The sequence below is a fragment of the Sinohyriopsis cumingii genome, chromosome 11 (assembly GCF_028554795.1).
Source record: "Sinohyriopsis cumingii isolate HCF-2022 chromosome 11, ASM2855479v2, whole genome shotgun sequence".
Lineage (NCBI taxonomy): Eukaryota > Metazoa > Mollusca > Bivalvia > Unionida > Unionidae > Sinohyriopsis > Sinohyriopsis cumingii.
In genome coordinates, this window is record NC_142971.1 from 85,201,234 (window position 1) to 85,223,988 (window position 22,755).

At 35.3% G+C, this 22,755-nt stretch overlaps 1 protein-coding gene across 1 annotated transcript; it reads right to left on the reverse strand.

Annotated features, from left to right (window-relative positions):
- Window positions 1–301: 301 nt before the first annotated feature.
- Window positions 302–17,760, reverse strand: LOC149788894 (uncharacterized). Its single transcript, XM_089973566.1, has 5 exons — window positions 17,644–17,760; window positions 16,583–16,681; window positions 10,859–10,949; window positions 5,552–5,736; window positions 302–334 (listed from the first exon to the last, which is right to left on the reverse strand). The coding sequence occupies exons 1-5, from the start codon at window positions 17,758–17,760 to the stop codon at window positions 302–304; spliced, it is 525 nt and encodes a 174-aa protein (XP_089829692.1).
- Between the last annotated feature and the right edge of the window lie 4,995 nt (window positions 17,761–22,755).

Sequence of the window (22,755 nt, forward strand, 5' to 3'; positions counted from 1 at the left end):
GTGAATTTGTTATATACATCATTATTTAAGTGTCAAACAAAAACAGGATTGTAATGATATTGTTTCCTACTTTTACATATATGTACATAATGAAAAAATCAATACTGGAATCTTGCATACTGCCTGGACATGCTACAGTGACTGAGAAACTGAACAATGGCTTACAAACTTGACTCTGTGCTGCTTTAAAATAAAATCTTTACTAAACAAATATTGTTAACAAACATGTTGTTTAATGGCAAATACTGTTTGACAGAATTTAAGTTAATATGAAACTGTATTATTCTATAGCCAATTCTCATCAATTTGTTTTCCTAGCAGTGCCACATTCAATCTGAAAAACACAGACACATACTTTAAGATAAGAACAGGAAAATCCTACTGAACAATCTTCTTAATCAAAGATGTAGAATTAGTTGAAATGGAACAGTAAGTTCTTGTGTCAGTGACAGTCACATCAATCTTTGTTTACACATTTACCATGGCAACCATGTGTAAACCTCAAAGCCTAAGTGTACAGGTTAATAAAGTACATAAATGGCTTTCTTCTAAGATACCATGGCTTTGCTAAAATTAAGAAAAAACTTCTCCCTGATGTCAGAACAGAATCCTATATTTAAAGCATATATTTAACCAAAGCAAGAAAATAGTCTTAATACACCTCTATTTCGATAACTCGTGCACAACATGGTCCAAAATCACAGACCACACTATAAGTGAGGGCATGAGTTACTGTACTGATAGATCTTCAAGAAACAAGTAATAACATCCCCGCAGGACATTCAGAAAGCCATAGGATGGGGGGAGGGGTAAACATACTGTTTAATGGCTGGTAATTCACTTTACAATCGTGTTGAGAATACTTGTCAATAAAATGCTTTTCTAATGAAGTTGTTGGTTATTCTGTATAAATTACATTTATTTTCAAGATGCCCAACATCTCAAAGATCATTAACATTATTCCAACCTGTTTCAAACAGTATTCAAGTGCATGCAAGGACATTTATGTATTACATCACTGCTTTTTTTTGTTGATAAGTTTGGTTTCCTACTCCTTATGTGGCCAAGAAGTACAAAACAGGGAGTCAATTACAGAAGGACCAGACTAACTGTTAATACACCAAGAAGCAAGTTCCTTTTTCCAAAAACAAGCGACATTTATTTTATGAAATATTCATCTACATCAAAACTAAATTATTGTATAGCTCAATTAGTAAAATATTAATGCCATGATTTCATTGCAAATATTAGTGATACTCCTCCTCATCCCTGAGGACATCACATCAAGAATTCTCTGAAACTCACTTCTCCACAAAGATCCTATCTCTGAAACAAATCTCTTTATTTGACAAAGCATGGTTGCCTTGTTATCTTTGATCACATTTATGAATGAGTAGGTTAATTTAAGGCAGTTTAATTATATTACATACACAGTAATATTTATAGCTGTGTTTGATTGATCAATTGGAATGAGTTCAACCAATTTATGACCTGGGTCTCGAGATATCAGATATCAAAACATGGTTGGCACTTAATTAAGTTCTCAGTGAAACGCTCGTGGACATAGCTGTTATGGTTGATTGATGCATTTTGTGATTTTGTGATGTGATTTTGATTTTTTACGTAGCTTTAACAATTTTTCAGTCATATCACTACGATGTCTGCAATGTGGCAGTTTATAGTGATGTCTAGCACTGGGGCATCATGCCGCAGATATGTAGCATGATGTCCCACCCAGTCACATTATCCTGACACCAGGCTGACCAGTCCTAACACTAACCTCTTACTGCTGAACGCCAAGCGAGGCAGCTGTTAGTACCATTTTTCTAAGTCTCTGGTATGACTCGGTCGGGGATCGAACCCACGACCTCCCGCATCCGAGGCAGACGCTCTAACCACTAGGCCACCGGAGTGGTTTGATGCATTTTACTTTCAATACATGAGGGCACACTAAAGTCACGATGATTACACTTAAATTGAACTAACAAATAGGACTAATTTTAAAATACAAAATTTCCTTGATAAAATTATATTTAATTGATATTTATTAAAGTACTTCCTCAAGCAAGCATCAGTGACATTTTCATTGATAATTTTTTTTTTGAATATCATTATTTACAGTGTACTATGAAGATGCTTGGAATGAACAAGGAACAAAATATATGACTTCTTAAAAGTCGATAATTTCGTAATGTTTCTATCTGCAGTTTAGACAATAAAACAAGTGATACATCAATGTTTCATTCACCAATTTTGGTCATGATTTTCTACAAGTTCAACAAATAGGGCTAATATAATTTTTTGTACTTTCTAGTAAAACAAATGGGGTACACACCCGAACCCGCATTATAAGTGGGTTCATAAGTTACTGTTGTGCGAGTTATCAAGGGAGTGGTATATGTGGGAAACAGTTCCAGACAAGATGGTGACAAAACTATTAACTTGCACAGAAAGAACAGCATGAATATTTTTCCATAACCTGTTTCATTTACAGTTTGAAACCCTGCTAAAATATTAAGTTCAAAGGAATCTGACAAAAGTATTGGTTATATAAATCTATTTTAGTATATAAACCTCTAAGTGGAACAGCATGACAATATCTACAAGACATGTTAGCCATATACAATCTAGTTTATAATGCACTACACTTGTTAGATCCTGGAAATATTTTGCTGCCCAAACAAAATTGGAAAAGCTTTATATTTTACAGGGTTATTGCCTGCAACAGCTTGCCTATTAACATACAATAATAACATTTTCTCAGTGCTATTAAACATGAATGCTTGGATAAATGTCAATTAAGAAATCAGGATTTTGTTTTGCCTAGTGTTAAATAATGTATTTATAGATTGTAGAGAAGGCCTTAAAGGAGAATAGTTTTATGCTGAGCTACCTTCTGGAAATAAAGCACAATTATTATTATTATTATTGTTATTATAAACAAATTCTGTATTGCACCCCCTTCAGACCATTCACAAAGTCTGTGCCAACTGTAATGTTTTCTATATTCTCATAAAAGAAAGTTATAAATCCACGATAAGAAAAGTCATGGGATAATCTGTCATATATTGGTGCTAATGGGTGGTCTTCAAGCCATCAAAGAATCTTCAATACCTCTTTTGATTTCAGTATCACTTGGAAATCAATATTTGCCACAAAACCAGTCTGATTACCATCTCATGATAGAACCTCTTTTTCAAAGACAATGAAACCACCTTTTCATATACTGTCCAAATAGTAATGCCTTCTGGTGGACCCTCAACACTTTTATAAACTGTATGACAAACACACAGATTGAGATAACCAATAATACTGTCCTGTTTAAGTTTAATATAACAGATAAATTATACAGCAAAAGCCAAGTGGTTTCTTTAGTGGTTTAGATTGAAGAAAAACAATCCTTATGCTTTCTGTATTCATAAACCTTCTAAAAGACATTTATTAAGGAAAACTATTTTTACAAAAAAATGCAAATTTAAGATCTTTAAAATGAACTGGGATCCTTGAAGTAAACTGACTTATCAATCATCATAGCAATGATCACTGTTCTGTTTTATTTATATTTCTTTCCTATAACATTATCTTCTCTGAATATGAAATCTGTAATAAATGATTTAAATGTACATTGCAAGACCATGCTTCTTCTCTCCATTTCTTCTTTCTCTCCCTGTTTCCATCACATGTTCTTCCTTTCCTCTTATGCTGATTAATAATCTACACTTTATAAGTGGTCTATACCATGCTTGCAATATCAAATAAATTACATGTCAAAATATATATTTTGAGTTTGAGGGCTGTTCCAGTTAAATATACTTGTGACCCAGGGAAGTCACTTTCAATGTGCACTGACCACCCATGGATGCAATTGATAATTCTATCATGTTCATATGAACTTTTTCATGAATCATATTACCATGGCATATTGTTTTAAAATGGTGCCTTTCCTGGGTACCATGTAGATTAAATGGAATAACCCTGACCACCGAATAGTTATGATTTTGTATTTAAGTTTTCTTGATTGTGTCACTAATAAAAATTTATGACGTAATTTGAATTATTCCATTCAAGTGTTTATGTGATCTACCTTAGAAATATTGTGAATTTAAAGGAAACTATTAGAAGAAAGTGTGACAACTAATTAAGAAAATACATGCATTGTTTGCTGGACCATCTATAGTGTACATGTTTTATTTTGTCAAAGGTAAACAGTGGAAATCATTATTATGAGTTATCATTCAGAAATTAAATCCAGGCTAGACTGACTTCGACTTTTAAAGTATGGAGCCACAAAATAATTCCAACCTTGACAAAAGATGTGTGTGTGATTTGAATTTTTAACATAGCTTTAACAATTTTTCAGTCATATCGCTACAACGTCTGCAGTGTGGCAGTTTATAGTGATGTCTAGCACTAAGGCATCATGCCGCAGACATGTACCATTATGTCCCATCCAGTCACATTATCCTGACACCAGACCGACCAGTCCTAACACTAACCTCTTAAAGCTGAGCGCCAAGCGAAGCAGCTGTTAGTACCATTTTTGTATGTCTTTGGTATGACTCGGCCAGGGATCGAACCCATGACCTCCTGCATCCAAGATGGATGTTCTAACCACTAGGCCACCAGGGGGGTTGACGAAAATTGAAATTCAGTGCAATTTCATGAAAGCTAGAGATATTAAGTGCTTAACCCTTTAAGCAACGATCCCGGCTGTAGGCGTGATCCGGTTTCTGCATTCAATGGCCGATCCCGCCTGTAGTCGTGATTTTTTACTGCATTCAATGGCAGATCCCGTCTCCAAGCGTGATGAATGTGTGTTAGATTCAACGTCTCTGATTGGTTAGAAATGGGTTTATTCCAAGAACTAACAACTATTAAACCAAACAGAAATGATTTTACTTTCATTTGCGGAAATTTGAATTGTTCAGAAGCTAAGGGCTCCTGTTTTGAAAGCGGTTTAACTACACGTGTTCTGGTCATGAAAAATCGTAAATGATGGTGGACGTAAGAGCGATTTTTGATGAGAGCAAAAATGAGGAGTTTCTCGGGTTTGATCTTGAAAATACTGAGCAAGCTGAGGAAAGATATGTTCGGCAGTTGGATATTTGTGAGATTTCGATTCGGACATACAAGTTTCTGAGATTGAATCGTCCGAAGATGAAGATGCTGACAGCGATGATGATCGAGTTCTTGCGGATAAACGCTGCACATAATTTTGTAAATTCTGTATAAATAAGTCGTGAAAGACTTGGACAAATAGGGAAAAAAAATACATCACTGTGTAGACAAATTCATTTGCAATAAATGGTGAAACTTTCTTGGATTTTAATTGGATATAAGCAGAGAAATTAAGGTAAGAGTGAATGCATGTGCACGATGTTTACAAAATTTTTCAAACAGGTAAAAACTCTGGGGCACACGCAGCTAGACACAGCTTAGCGCTGCTGGGGCATAGCAGCAGTGATACTGATAACGGGTCTGGGGCTGAATGAGTTAATTCAAATTTTGAGTCATGCATAGAACATGTCTATGACATGTTTATGATACCTACTGAACTTATTTCAGGGGGTCCACATGGCACTTGTTGGTTCACACAGTGTGTATTGTAGAAGCAACCTGCTGAGGAATTTGTGCTGTTGCTGCACCAACGGCAGAAGTATGGGCCATTTATGTCCCTTTCATGTGCTCTACACTGACTGCAGTCTGGACCAAGTTTGTCACACCGGTACACCTCCACTGAAATGTCAACAAGAATATTCAGTGAATATTTGTCCCACACAAACAATAAGGTCACAATTGCTCATAAAAATGAAATCTGACTGTGACCTTCAAGACAGTTGTAAAACTATTAATTAGACATCAAACGTATAACCAAATTTCATTGCTCTATCTTAAACAACATCAGAAAAAGGGCAGAAAAGGCTTTTTTTTAAAAAGTTGATTAGTAACCTTGACCTTAAGATAAATCTTGACTGTAATGCACTAGATGTCATCAAAGTGAGAAACATAAGCATACTATATTTCACCCCTGTTCCTAAAACAGCTTGTTTAATGTAAACAGAAAGAAACCTAAAAAATTGACACATAACCTTGTCATGGGAACAAGACCCCAAATATACAACACAAAATATCTTCCAATGGCAAAATATATGTAGACCAAAATGTGTCATTTTATCTTAAGCTACTCTTAAGTTAAATAGCAAAATGGCTTATGTGACTTGAACATAAATATTGATGTGTGACCATAACTATGAATACAGGAACCCCAATGTATACATGATACACCTTTTAGTGATGATATATAGTCATAGGAAGTTTCATCACTTCATCTCAAATGGCTCTAACATTACAAAATGGAAAAGAAAGTGTAAAGAAAAAATTTATATCACTAAAACACTTGTACCCCACAGGACCACACAAGACATAGCATAGGTCATACTCAGCAGAAATGAACATATAAAACAAATATATATATATATATATCTGCTTGCTTTATAAATACTTTGGAGTTCGTTTTACAAGAATAATAGCATCATTTGTGGGAATATTTGTGTAAAACCCTTAGTTATGTTCTTTTAATGGTCATCTGTGACAGCAAGAACCATAACTCTTCCCAGTAAGTGACTACATACAAAATGCAATCAAGTAAAACAGTATGATGTATATTAGGTTTAAAAACACATAAAAATTTAATCTTATGGAAAAGCAAACATTCAAAACAATGAATCAGAATACATAAATGTAATGTTACTCATTATATTCAATTTATTACAAAATTTTAATGCATTTTTTATTATGTATAATATATTTTCAAAGCTACATTCAACATATGTGACTGTTAGAATTACTGAGCTATCATCAAAGTCGGGCCATCTACTCTAGGTAAGATTCTCATCTAGAGAAAATTTAATCCATTTTGCCAAATTTGGAAGTAAAGAAAACCAATTTCATTTCATTTTCTTTGTGAATATCAATAGTAATACTGTCATAATGAAGAACAGAAAATTGATCTACCTTGTTTCTTAATTTAAAAACATCTTCAGAAAATCTGCTGCACCTATATTCTTACCTATCATAAAAGGACCGCTATCAGATCTCATACCATAACCTTTTGCAGGGAAATCCTATCTGAATCTAAATGAGTAAGCTGTTGTACAGCTTTCTTACATACCCATTTAATCTTATATGCCAATCTGGCATTTGATACATATGTTCAATCTGTCATTTTGTATTCCACACCTAAAATTTTTGTATTGCATACTCAGCCTGGAACTACTTTTAAAAATTGAAATATTCAATAACAGTCCACCTATAAAATATTGGAAATGATTTTAAATTATTCAAAAATGCCAATAAAAATTTGTAGTTGTAAGAAATCCAGTTATATTGGGTGAAAATGAATGCTTTTAACACTGGGGATCATGGAGGAGTACTGCAAGTAGCAACGAGGAGTTTATGGTGTTTTCATGGAGTCTACTGCCAAGAAATTAAGAGTTATGAGTTAACTTAACCGAAATCCATTTCAGCTTCAGAGTTTCAAAAATATGGTCTGCATATTTTTTTTAATATTTCTTTAAGAACCATGTTTAAGTGGAAAACTTTCAACTCTGTCTATTAATGTTACTGAGGAATCAAATTTATTTAGTAAATCTGATGGTAAAACTGACCAACATTTGTAACATTGTGGTAGATGTATCAGAGAGAGCAACAACTGTTTCAACTGTGATGCAGATTTAGAAGAATGACAATTGTCACAATGTTGTTGAGACTTTCATTACTGGGGCACATTGAGGTAAGTGTATCTTTGTTTACATTTTAAATTCTTGCAACTGTTCAAGTAAAATATAAAGAGATGAAAATAGTACAATATTTAGAATTTTCTTGTAAAAATTTTTAGCTAAATGAATATAAAAATTCTAGTTCACGTGTTACAAAAAGACTGAATCTTCATTTTCTTAAAAACATATATTTAAATTTACAATATAGCCTTTACCTGAATGTATCAATAATTCCTTGCATAAAATGAAAACATAAAAATAGAAAGTTTTACAATATTGTAAATGAATCAGTTTTCTGCATAAAATTTGATCTATTTAATTACTGTTAGTCTGTGAAATTTGCCCAGAAATTTGATTGTATGTAGTAAGTAGGATGTAAGGAAAAGGGTCACTTACTGGTCTAAAACTTATGTTCCATTTGAGAAGTAAGGACAAAAGTTCACTTGCTATGACTGCAGTTTAAATTCATTCATCTGTTCCATACATTTTTTAATATTTCAAACTATAAAGTAAATAACCATATCTGTAATACAGACAGATTAATGACACAACTGTAGAGTATACTATATATCTAGACCTTGCCCTGGTTCTGTAAAGGTGGATTTTTCAGAGGATTATACAATATCTTTAATAAAATGCCAAATTAAAAATTCATTTTTTTCTAAAAGTATACATCAAAAAAATTGAAAAAGAATGCATGAATATAAAGGGGATATGTAATAAATACATCTACATATGTGTTTTTACTGATTCAGGGAAAAGAACTTGTCTGATATGGCATAAGAAAATATTAATTAGCCTGACTACTTAGACATTTCTATGCCGTATCAAACTTGTTCTTTCCGCACACTCAAAACAAAATACATATGTAGTTTTGTCTATATACTGAATGCACAGGCTGCATATATATTTATTAGTTCCAAAAAAGTCTTAAATTCACCATCTTTTCTTACCTGGGTTATCATTTTACTGGCTGTGCCCTGTCCTCATTTTTGTTCTTCACATTATACAAACTGCATTTGAATGAATTCTTATCATTACCTAAGTGTTGTTGTTGTTGTTGTAGGGTTTAGTGCCATTTTTCAGCACAAGATAGGCTATACATGGCGGCCAGTGTAAACGGTGGGGGAAGAACCTGGGAAAACCACCAGAAAGAACCACTGACCCATGAGAAGCTACTGGCAAGCTTTCTCACATACCCACATTGGCCGAACCTAAGACCTGAATCCACAAAAACTGGTGACATGGCAGTGATCCGTAATGGTGAGTACTTCAGACCACTTTGCCATTCAGGGCCCCTCATTACAGTAAATTTACTTTTAATAATCGGGTATTAATTTTCAGGGATTTAGTGGTTTCTATGAGTCAAACATTTCAAATCCAATGAACAATAACCCATCTATGAGGAAAACAGGACTCATTACCACATCAAAGGCATACCCAAAAAGTGAAGTCTTACAACTCTATGGTCTTAACTCATTCGGCCCCGATCCCGTCTGTAGGCATGATCCGGTTTCTGCATTCATTGGCCGATCCCGCCTGTAGTCATGAATTGTTTACTGCATTCAATGGCAGATCCCGTCTCCAGACATGATGAATGTGTGTTAGATACAACGTATCTGATTGGTTAGAAATGGTTTATTCCAAGAACTAAACAACTATTAAACCAATCAGAAATGATTTTACTTTCATTTGTGGAAAATTTGAATTGTTCAGAAGCCAAGGGCTAAAGTTTGAGAGCAGTTTAACTACACGTGTTCTGTTCATGAAAAATTGTAAATGATGGCGGACGGAAGAGTGATTTTTGATGAGAGCAAAAATGTGGACTTTCTCGGGTTTGATCTTGAAAATATTGAGCAAGCTGAGGAAAGATATGTTCAGCAGTTGAATATTTTGTGAGATTTAGATTTGGACATAGAAGTTTCTGAGAATGAATCGTCCGAAGATGATGATGCTGACAGCAATGATGACGGAGTTCTTGCGGATAAACGTTGCACATAAGTTTGTAGATACTGTATAACAAAGTTGTGAAAGACTTCGACAAATGGGAAAAAATTACATCAATGTGTCGACAAATTCATTTGCAATAAATGGTGAAACTTTTGTGGATTTTGTTTGGATATAAGAAGAGAAATTACGGTAAGAGTGAATGCATGTGCACGATGTTTTCAAACAGGTAAAAACTATGGGGCACAAGCAGCTAGACACAGCTTTGTGCTTCTGAGGCATATCAGCAGAGATACTGAAAACAGTGCTGGGGCCGAATGAGTTAAACAAAGTAACACAAAGAAGCAAAATCAACAAGTATAGTGTTCCAAATGAATTCCAATAATCTTGAATGTACTGATGTACCAATAGTCTTTTTGTAGCACAATGATATTATCCAGAATATCTTTGAAAGAATTCAGAATAATCCAAAAATATTGTTAATTTAGTAAATAAGCACTTTGTAATTTCAGTAAATGATTTAAATGATTCCTCTCAAATTATATCTGAAAACAACTAAACGTTATTCCACCAGACTGATATTAAAATAGGAATGAATAATTTTGTTTATCAGAACCTTATATAAACACCTAAGACACAATCTGTGGATCATAAGTTCCCTTCTTAACCTTTCTTAGATCAAAAGGCCAAGTTGACATGTTTACAGATACTATCTTGAAGTACAAGCCACAGACAAAGGTTACCTATCCAAACATTTGTTTAAAAAATATATTAGCTTAAACTACAACCTACAATCATGGATTTAATTTAAGCACAAAATACAGTTAATCATAACATGAAGAAACAAGAAAAAATACAATTCCCAAAGTACAAAAATAAAAATCAAATGGAACAAAAATTAATTAACATTAAGTACATCTAATTAAACCAATGTGTGCATCTTGTTTGAGGAATGGGGAGGCAGGCAGAGTGAGAGGACACAACCTGTAATTACAGTGATATTCTAAATTTTTAAAACAACCAACCAAATTTATATTTATTTGAATAAAATATAAATAAGTTACTTGTGCTAGAAAAGAAAAATGGGAAGTGTGCTTCATCATTACTGTGTGTATGTGTGATTCATTACTTACCACTGTTTCCATACTCATCATCCACAGGATGGTTATTAGGATACAGCAGTGTCATGGACAGATTCTGTGTGGCATTCTTAGCATTTCCTATCTGTAGAAAAACAATGGAAAATACCTAAGTTTCATCAATTAAAACTGGAGAATATGTAAAAAGGTTATTGTACAAAAAATATCAAAACACTACATGGTTTATGACATCTGGGTACCAAGCAATCTTCCAAGTAAAAATCAATAAGAAAATATCACAACAAGAGTCCTAAATGGCCTCAATATCATTCGCCTGGCTGACATTGGCCTAATAGCTGTATACTATCGCAGTTGGCCAAGTAATTTTATTATGAGCAACTACATCTCATGGTGGACATGTAATATTTGTACAAGTTTAAAACTTGATGCCTGGATTCTCTCCAAACAAGGCTACAGAGTCATCCATTAGGCTCACCAGGCTTCTAGGTCAGGTGACATAATATTTATGAAATGAAAATGTTCTAAGACCTGATGTTTGACACTTTTTTATTTGCCTTATCTATATGAAGCTGCCAGTACAATCTCAATTAAATTAAACAATAATTAGGATGGTAATTGTTCAGAGACAAAAGTCAGTGGGTCTGAAAATCAATTGCTAAAATGTTCTATATGATTCAGAACACTGACAACTAATCTCAACCAAAGTCTTGTGAAAATCAAGCTGCATACCAAGTTTTGTTGAAATCCAATTACATTTGAGTTACTAAGCTGAAAGTTGGTTGTGTAGTAAATATGTTCATCTCAGTCTGAGACTTTAACCCTTTACCTCATAGAGCATAGTGACAAAGTGCAGCTTGCTATAAATAGAACACATGTTACCTAGTCGACCGCATACGCATAGCTTGCCTGTGAACTATTAAGCAATGTAGTGTATGTTACGTTTAACAGCAATTTTAACCATTTTACATTTTTGGTACACATCTATTACATGTGGAACAATTTAAGAGTAAAGTCCGATTGTTATAGCTGTGTAATTATTTATCACGGAAGAATTTGTTATGTGCTTTAAAATCTGTAGAGAATTCGTTCACCGTCATGTCAGTGAAGCCGTGTGACCAACCGTACCTGCCATTTCTCATACTCAAAATTTACAAGTTTTTCATCTGTGTCTACATCACTAAGTCATCTAAATTTGATAATTTATAAAAACTAATTGCAGCCTATATCAATATCAGAGCCTTTACCTAGGTTATTGAATCTTTCATAGTTGTGATTCTAATCATGAAAACTTCGTAAGTACTGAATGAAATCCGCGACCGCCATTTTGGAGAGTGGAGATTACGACCCAGTTACTTTAAATAGCAGATATCGACCAGTACATAAACAGTGACCACATGATCTGACGTAATTGTCATTCACAGAAATGAATGTAGTATCTATACTATTTTATTACTGTTTTCTCTCTTTGACAAAGGCTTCAGCTAAACAGGACAGTAAGGTACAAAACAGTATGAAAATGGACTAAAAGCTCTTTCTTTCTCTCTCTCTCTCTCATACTGGGGCATATTTTATTATGATCATGAGGTGTAAGAAGAAAAATGCAGTGGAATACATATGACTCTCTCTTTCTCTTAAAAGAAAAAAAAAAACACTGGAAAAAGAATGTTGGCACCAGTGATGCAATTTCCTGTTTGCCAGTAATCTGAATTATCATACAATGATACTTTTAATATTAATGAAACCGGAAGTGAACAAGTTGAAGCCAAGGTATCTGGCCTTGTCTTATACTCCACATTGACTGATATATGGCTGACGGGTGGAAAATTTGCAGATTTCAGGCTCTTGCTGACCTTGATGATAGCTCCATAGAAAAAAAGTGGAAATGAGTTTGAGGCATGCACTTGGATTTAGAAGATAGAAGTTCAAGAGCTGGCTGTTATAAGGTACATTCAAGCTGGTTGAAGACAGACAAGAAATCAAGCAGAGACTTGTACATGCAATGACTAGAGCAGAGAAACAGCATCTTCAGGAGGAATACAGCAGAATTAAGAATAAGGAAGTCAAGAACAGCATGAGGAAAGACAAGCTGGAACTTGCCAACAAAAACATGTAACAGATGCCAAGAAAGCTGCAAAAATAAATTATATGAAGACCACTACAACAGCACACATCAGGAAGGAAAACTAACACAAGCAAGCATGCATGTGGAAAAGATGGAAATATCCTGAGCAAACCAGCAGAGTTCAAAAGGTGGAATGACATGTTTCAGCAGCTTGCTCAGGGGCAAATCTGTGGAAAACCAACCTCCCAGAGAAGAGAGATGACAACAACATAGGGGCCATTACCAAGGATGAGGTCATAAAGGCAATCAGGAAAATCAAGAGTGGTAAAGCCCTTGACTTTGACAACATCCCGACAAAAGTCTTAAAAGTGAATGCCACAGTTAAAGCAGACACCTTGATTGGCCTTATTCTGGAAATATGTTACAAAGAAGATATGCCACAAGAATGGAAGAAGGGAAACATTGTCAAGATTCCCAAGAAAGAAGACCTTAGCAAATGCAAGAAATGGAGAGGTATTCAGCTCCTATCCCTACCCAAGCAAGATTCTGACAAGGCTGATTTTTGAGAGGGCCAAGTCTGCAACAGACTCTAGGCTAAGAGAAGAACAACAGGGTTCTGGGCTGGAAGGTCACGTACAGACCAGATAGGAAAAAATCCATATCATCATAGAACAGTCCCTAGAATGTCAGTCACACCTGTATGTAAATTTTATAGACTTCAGGAAAGCATTGGACATGGTTTATAGAAGCATCAACTGGAAAATCCTGAAGCATTATGGCATCCAAGAGAATACTCTTAGGATTATCCAGCACCTATATAAAAACACAATCTGTCATGTAATACACAACACAGATTTGTCTCCTTTCTCTATGAGATCATGGGGCAAAACAGAGCAGCAACAATATAAAGCATCCACCAAACTGCAGTCTCATGGAATAAAAACAAAATTCAACATGATCTTGATTTTACTCACCAACATGATAGCTTTATTCACTGCAGTTGTCATCTTTGTAATATCAATTGCTGCACATGTGTTGGTATTGCTTGTAACAAAATTTCCCAAGGATGAGAAAATTCATGAACAAAATTAAAAATTTAAAAATGGAGCCTATCTGAAAATGAGGTTGCTGCAGAAATAAGCCTGAAAGTTGCACGAGTATTTGCTCATACAAAATGTAAGCTCTATAATTATCCATTCAGGTATTCAGAATATGGTTTAAAATCTATACTTTGCACAAATATATCAAGGATATTTTTTTTCTATGTTAATACCATATATATTTCATCGTGTGGTACAAAAAAATTACATTTTAATGTGGGAAAAGAAATGTTCCTCTGTATTTATTATCAAACATGCTCCAAAACTGAAGTTTAAATGATTAAACAACATGTCCACCCTCACCACCTTTTCGTTAATTCAACTCACTTTCATAGCCTGATCATATAAATATACATGACTTAAGAAAGTGGTCGAATTGAGTTGATTTATTCAATCACAGTAAATTACAGTTTTGTCATTTTGTAAACTACTAAGACCCTATCCAATTCAGCAATGCATCACACAAGGTTTGTTGTTGATGTCAAGGAAGTAAGGGGAAATAACTTCAGAGAGCTGTGAATGGCATCTGGTTATATTTCTTTGTCAAAGATTATTTTCCAAAAGTTTTCATTTTTTTTTTGCTGCATATACAACCTTTGTGGACACACAGAATCAAGCATCGCATGGCATGATTGGAAATATTATGTTTTCATAAGTGAAAATCTAAGGATATATTTTTCACTTATGAAAATATAGGAATGACAAAAATATGAAAATTATTTCACACTTAAGTATATAACAAACTGATATATAATTACCTCAGTTTCTTCTGTGTTCTGGTTAGCCTACTTAATAATATACTCATGCTGCATTTCAGTTGTAGATAATGCAAACAATTTTTTTGTACTTATTATATTTAGTTCAGAAACTTTGAAATATATCAAATTCAGTAATATGATGTGAAGTAATGTGTTGACCATAACATTTTTTCAATAACAGAATTACATTTTTTTTTTAGATATCAGCACCATATGAGATAAAACCACTTTACTGTATACCCATTTAATCTTACTGTATTTACTGTATATGTTGGGCCACCATATTTGTTGGGACACCATAAATTAATGTTAAACGTAATTCTTTTATGTACTGTTTGTTCTGGGACACATTTTTTTGAGTTGTAAATTGTACTTGATATAAAACTTTTTAATCCACTGCAGCAGTCTCTCATCAACACACCCCTTCTCCTGCACACATATGATCCATTCTTTCGGTGCATTAATATTTTTTTATAGCTTTCCCATACCATGAAAAATTGTTAAAGGAAACACCTGAAGTGGAAACTGCAAGGACTAAAGTCAGATTTTTTAAGATTTGCACCAGTCTAATTCTCACAATTTTGACCCCCATCTTATCGTCAGTCTGTCCATGAATGTGATCATAGTACACAAAATTTCATCCATTGTAATGATCAGTGTTGGCAAAATCATCTGCTTTTCTTCTGGATTCATGAATTCATCACATGATTTGATTTTCTCCAAATCTTCTGGGTGATGCTGGGTTATCGATGTCCATGCACGAAGCATTATATTGTGTCACTTTAAAAATTGTTCCATTGTTTCAATTTATTTTCAAAATTACAGTAAATACCATTGAAACTAATCAAAGTTAGCCTCCATAGCTCAGCCATTTTTGTATATTCAAAAGGAATTTTTTTTTTAAATCGCACACTTAAAAGAATCCATAGTCAGAGTCTGACATCAGCGTGCTTGCCATAAAATAACCTTTATCCTTTAAAACAAACAAAATAAAACAAGCCAAAGAATATATCAAGAAACTTACTGCAAGCTAGTTCTACTTTTTGAAGCAGACATAAAAGCCTGCACAAGTCTGCAACTATATCCAGCTAGCTTGCCAAAGATAGCACTTGCTTGTACAAGCTTGCACATACATTGTTAGCTTAATTACATCAAACACTTTTATATTAAGCTTCTGACTAGCTTACCACAAGCTTTCTTCAAGGATGTATTTTGGTTTGTGAATTAGCCCTAGTGCAGCTATCACAATGGTAACTGTAGATTACACAGGACTAGTGTAGTGACCTTGACCTTTCACCTAAAAAATCAATATGATTCTTCCTTTTTTAAGGTGCAAATTTGGTCGTGGTTGGTGAACCATATGTTATTGTGTAAAAACCATTTTTACTCAACCAAAGTAACTGTTATGTTGATCTGTTCACTCCCTAATTTGATAGAGTTCCTCCTTACCTCAAGTGCAAGTCATCCACAAAACACTTCGGCCAAATATGTAATGCAGAACTGATGTTATTGTGAAGAAACTATTTTTCTTCTTTGATATACATTGACCTTGACCTCTGACATTTTGACCCACAAAATGATACCAAAAAATGTAAGCCAGGCACACAAAGTTTGATAACATAAAAAGGTGGGCAAGTCAAAGAATTTGTTAAACAAGTGGATTCCAAAGTATTTCCTCAGGCCTCCATCTTAATGTAAAAGAATCAATTTTCCAAATAAGATGAAAATATGAACGTTCTGATAAATTATAATTGCATTTACTTCCCACACAAAAGAGACACATACACATTTCAAGTGGCTCTATTTACCATTATGCCCGTTTTGATTTAATACTTACAAAGATATGACATATTACCAGCTCTGGCTTGCTAGTTCTGTTGATACTAGTTGCAATAACTGGACTGCCATCTACGGTACACATAAAATTGCCAACATCCTGGAAAATAGTTTTAAAAAGAGCATTTAAATGCAAATTGAATTATTTAAGTCAAACCAAACAAGAAAAGTACTATTTTAAAACCATTTTCTTATATTAAATGAAACCCATCTGAGCTACAATTTCTTGGAATAATAATAATAATAATTATTATTATTATTATTATTATCGACCCCAATAAGCACCCAAGCCACATATTTCTTTTTGTGGGGTTGAGCAATGAACATAGTTTTCAGTTCAAAGATTATACTAACCTTTAAAAGTCCTCAAAATAAGTTTTTTTATTTCAAGTTTTCTTCTTTGTCCGTTCCAATGACACATAAATTACCATTCTTAACAAAGCTTTAATCATAAAAATATTATTACCATATTTATCTTTAAATTAGAGACAAAGAAAAATTAGAATTCTGTATTTGTAAAACATTTATCCCATTCTGACTGTGATCTCCATCTGAGTCTCTTGCGTAGATCTCTCATTGCTAAGGATTGCCCAGAGTGCAAATATCAGTTGAGTATGTGCATATACATAGTTATAGGTCAACAGTTTCCTTGGGGCATACATTTTATTGGACAAGGAGGTATCCATGGACCAAGGTCAGTTCCATGATATAACTTTGTCTTTTCATGCCCCAAAAATGCATAAATCACTCCCTCAATAACTCTGGCCCAGTTAACTCATGACCCCACTTACAATGCTGGAACATGTGTGGATCTCTTTTTTGTCTTTTTTGCTAAAGTAAACCAAAAAATTGATCCAGGTAGGCCTATTTGCTGAACATCAAGAATATCATTGTAAGTACACTGTAAGTAACAATATTCTGTGAAATTTTGAAATGTCACTAATGCTTACTGGTGGCAACACTACAATAAATCAATACCAATTAAATAAGTTTTGTCACAAGAAGTTAATGTTTAGTTTTACCTTTTAATTCAAGTTCAGTGCAATCATCGTAAATCCAAACCTGTTGCCTACACATCCACCACACCTGGCCCCTGGTTTTCTCCATGTCCAGTGGGGATGTGATCCCCATCGTAATCTTCTGAGGCCTCATCAACTCAGTCTCTGCTTTAGAGTGCATTGTGCACAATTATCAAGCAAGAGGTATATATGGTTATACTGCAAGGATCTCACAATTTTCCCATTCATGATCCAGGGTTCAAGTCCTCATGCACGAATGCCATTGCTCTTGAGCAACATTAAATGAAGATAGAATGAAGATAGAATGAAGAGAAGGTAAAGTGGACAGCTAGAGGACAGATTCCATGACATCATCATGAGAAGAACTACTTAGAAAGATGCATCAACAGCTCTAATCTCATATCAATGAACAATCTCTCTCCACAAGAGCTTGACAAGCTCTTTCTGTCAGAATAATAAACATAAAAATGATGACTGATAGAGTATCATAGGGAAAAAGTGGTACAGTCTGAAAAACTACTGATCTTGATAGGTATATAGTTTGATGCAAGCCAGACATGAAGGTAAAGAATCTGTGATCTATGGATTGTTGAGTAATCCCCCAAATGCTTTATATCCATGGAGGTTCCAGGCGTTGAAGCATAGAGAAGTGGCATGAATGATTCCTCAACATCTGTCTTTGGCTGCCATAATTCTGTTCATGAAATTGATGAACCCTGCAGTGTTAGGAGAATATTTACCCAATCACAGTACATTAGAAATATTAGCCTGATACCTCACAAATCCTGCCCTACAAAAGATGAAAATCATCTTTTTCTGCCTATTTCAATAAACAATTACCTCCCCTTGACACCACCAAGTGTCTAGTTTTTAGCCGAGTGAGATAATCAAGATGCTTACATGGCGGGGTGGTTGGGAGGGGTTTTTAATCAATGTGATTTGATAAGTATTCTTGGAGAAACATAATTTAATTAAAAATATGCTTTCTCCTTCGAATACATTCTCATCACATTATGTTGGGAGAATAAGTAATAGGAAGATGGGATTCTGAGCATCTGACCTCTATCTCGGGTATCCTTCAAGGGAAGAATAGCTGGATTCCCCATGTGAATGATAACCCATTCTCCCAATTACACAAGCAACACAGCCTGGGAACATTTGACCTGTGACTCTAACATATGGTTATGAAGATGAATATTGAAATCTTCATGCCTAAAACATTTCACTGGTGAATCCAGCAAGGCTTATAAGCTGTGTTGATTGATCAAACTACTTTTCCTTGTAAGCCTTCAGAGTGGACGGTTTTCTTGCTCTTGAGATTCTCTCCACAATTGAAGGCTTGATTAGGTTGTTTCACAAGGCTGTCCCAGTAAAAGCCAAACACTAACAAGAAGAGGGTGGTCTGGGCAGGGAAGGATCAGCCATTACCATGGCTGCTGGAGAAGATTCGGGTTCCCATCTGAGGGGGCTATCAGAATCATTCTGAACCCATAACATCTGGATTATTTTTGGTATCAGCACCAGGGAGGGGAGAATAATGCCAACAACTTCCCAAATGATTGACAGTGCTTCCAAGACCCAAGCTTTTGGGTCTGGAATTGAAGAGATGAAGGTGGGTAGCTTGTGATTCCACCTTATCACAAATAGGTTGATCATCGGACACACCATAAAGCATGCAAATCAGAGTGAAGACCTACTGATGGAGATCATTCCATGTGAAGGACTTGACCTCTTCTGGTAGTGTCAGCCAAGACGCTGAGTCTGCCAAGAATGTGTCTGATTTGTACATTGATATGGAGATTGTAACACCAATGCATGAACACCAATGTATGTAACACCAGTGTATAAACTGCCAAATTAGAACACACAGGTTGGGTGATTTAGTGTCTTCCTCGACTTATTCCGTCCTTCCTTCCCTTCATTGCTAAATGGACTACTGCTTTGAAAAATGCATTTCACACATTTTGTAAGCATTTTTCTCTAAATCGACACAAGAAGAGAAAACAAAGCATAGATTAGCAAATCAGTATGTAAATAACTAGCTAAAAATGGTAGCCTAAACTTCCTCTGCCCATGTTGCATATCATGGATGGTATAAACTTACTATAAACAGAACAAGAGTCATGGCAGACTTCCATGCTCTAAAGCTGCATAAATAGTATTTAAACAATGAAGCAATGATAGAAAGCAAAGCATAAATTAGTAATCCATCAAGTTAATAACTCACTAATATAAATAAATTTCTCTTACTAACAAAGGAATTGAAAAAGTCAGTGTCACATTCAAAACTGACAGACTATGCTTTGAACTTGTGCATTTCAAGTATTTAGATGACCTTTCTACTGAAACTACACAAGAAGGGAAAACAAAGCATAAATTAGCACTGCAGCATGCTAAATTCTTGCTAAAACCAACTCCTTTACAAACTGAGCAAAGGAGTTTTTTACTAACTCATAATGACCTTGCAGTGGTCAACAACAGCATGGTGTGACATGGTCTTATAAGGCCAATGTCTCTAACAGTGACAAATCACTCAAATTTGGCAGAAATTGTAAAAGGAACATACACTACCTGCTGTAAAATGATTAATCCACACAATAAATCTAAAAGGAACATTAGATGATTCAGTTAGAACACAAAAATGGCTTGGATTGTCAGAGGATAAGCTGTATGAAGTTATGCAGTACTGAAGAGAAGCTAAAAACTAGTGAAACCTGGTGGTGCCAAGGGAATATAATGGAGTTATTGTCCGTTGTCTATTGAAATAGACAGAAAAAGACAATTTTCATGTTTAGTAGGGTTGGATTCGCAAGGTAGCAGGCTAATATTCCTAATGTAATGTGATTGGGGAACATATTCAAAGGAGAAAAGGACTTGGTTGTTGATATGATGAGAAGATATCTGCCTGGACCACACACTGTGAAGGAATACCCACTCTGAGTCTGGATAAACACTCCAGCCCAAGCATGAATTGCTGGTATACAGGAGGACTTAGGTTTTGGCGTGTGTATCAAAACTCTGTCAAGAAACCTATCCTGCTTTATTAACCAGCTTGAAATTCAGATTCCAACAGAACCCAGACTGGATGGAAGTCTGTGTGCGACCACTAGTTTGCTGGCAGTAGAATCATGACAGGCCTCATAATAAGTATTCCTACAGAAACTATATCCAATGCTGCATTCTGGTTCCCAGGAAAGAGGGGTTGATGCAAGCAGACAATCCAGTCTTCTCTATATTTGTTTATGATGGAAAGTATTAATGAGATCCTGTTGGGTGGAACATAAACCGTTCCTTCATTTTTTGAGGAAAGCAGTGGACATGAAGGTTAGGATCTTTAAGTAAGTATCCGGGAGGTCTATAGTGACTGCCCAGTTGGTTGCCTTTTATATTTGTTCTGAACAAGGTTGATGCCTCCATCCGCTCTTTTAAAATAAACTTGTTAAATGGGGGAAAGACTAATCATAAGGAGAACATTTTCTCCTTTCCTTCAAAGGACTTACAGATTTTGAGTGCTTATTACCTCATCTACTAATCCCTTCTCTGCAAGGGTGTATGTCACATTTATTAGGGTTTTCTATTTGGACCCATGAATCCAAATGGGGTGGGTCCTTCAAAGTAATGGCTAGTCTGAGAAGCAAAGCTGGTAACCCTCTCTTATTATAGAGAGGACCTAAAAATCATGTTAGGTTAAACCAGGTTTCTAAAAAGAAGCCTTGTCTGGCACCTACTGGAAAGTCAAGAAGATGGACACTTGGAAAGAGAGGGTGCACCTCATAATTCAAGATCCCTTTTCCCCTTATGGAGAGTGGAGGAGTCCACAGACTTAATGTCCTAGCCCTTCTGGACATACCATTTTACTCAAGATAGTGTGAAAAGAAACTTCAAAGAGGACCTGGATATTTTGTTGATACATGTGCTTAAAATGTTAGGATGAGGGACCTACATATCACTCAAGCTGGAGAAGTTTCTTGGCCAGTTAAGATGGTCCTTGAACTCTGGTCAAGAACTATGTTCTTGATTTCTGAGATCCAGAGAGGCCACTCTAGGAATTAATCTGTTGAACAATGGCTGCATCCAGTGGAGATGCCCTCTAAAGGTGTTTTCTGTGTTCAAGTAAAACCTTTTAAATATTTAAGTCAGCTTTCCTAAGGAGGTGGGTAAACTTCACTGAAAGTGCAATCAACATCAGCTGAGTGTCTTGTCTGTGTGATAGCCTCCAAAAGTCTATGCAATGCAACTGCTTGCAGATACTCCTCCCACAAAAAGATAAAGATGGCTGCAATGAGATAAGCATTTGAAGCTATGGTAGCCAGGGTTCGAGCCTTAAGCTCCATAGCTTTAAGTGTCCTAACTAGAATATACATCAATAAGCCTGTCAATATCCCCATTTGAAACATTCCTGAATAAGGGACAAGAGGCTTGAATGGCCAAGCAGGCTAATGCACATTTTAGCTAATCAATGAAATAATGGGCACAGGGCAGAAGAGGGACCCAACCAACCCACTGCTGTCTTACTGCAATCTGACCATTATCCTAACCTTGTACTGAATTCTGCACTGTGCCTCTTACCATAACTGAGTGGATTAGCAACAGAACGTCAAATTTTTCTGAAGCCTCAAAAAGTCTCCAAAGTGGAAAGGACTCCATGTCCAAAGACTCATAATGTTTTTGAGGCAGATCCAGGGAAAGAATGTAGGTAACAGTTTACTACCTTATTAAAGGTCCAACTTATTTATGTTTCATCTTTTTTATGAGGGCCTCAAGGTAGATTAGTTCTTAGCTAATTGTGTTACCCTCTTTAAATAAGGTCATTGTTATCTGTGGACCAGCAGGGTGGGTTGAAGATTGGGACATTGGAAGAGGATAAAAAACTGATGCAGGCTCCTCAGTCATGGGAGTCCAATATAATGGAAAGTTTTTTTTATCTTGTATCTGTTGAGGAAGTGAGGAAGGACTATATGTTTTGTTGAAGAAGGGGTTTGGCAATCCTCTCTTTGATGCAGGAGGAAAAGTGTGGTGGCTCCATTCATTTTTCTTTGGTAACAGAACTGGAGGGAAAATGGAGAGCCTACTGCCTGCCCAGTGTACCGACCAATGGAACCATGTGAAACTCATACAGTTCATTCTTAATGTTCTCCAGATCATTTTCAGGAAC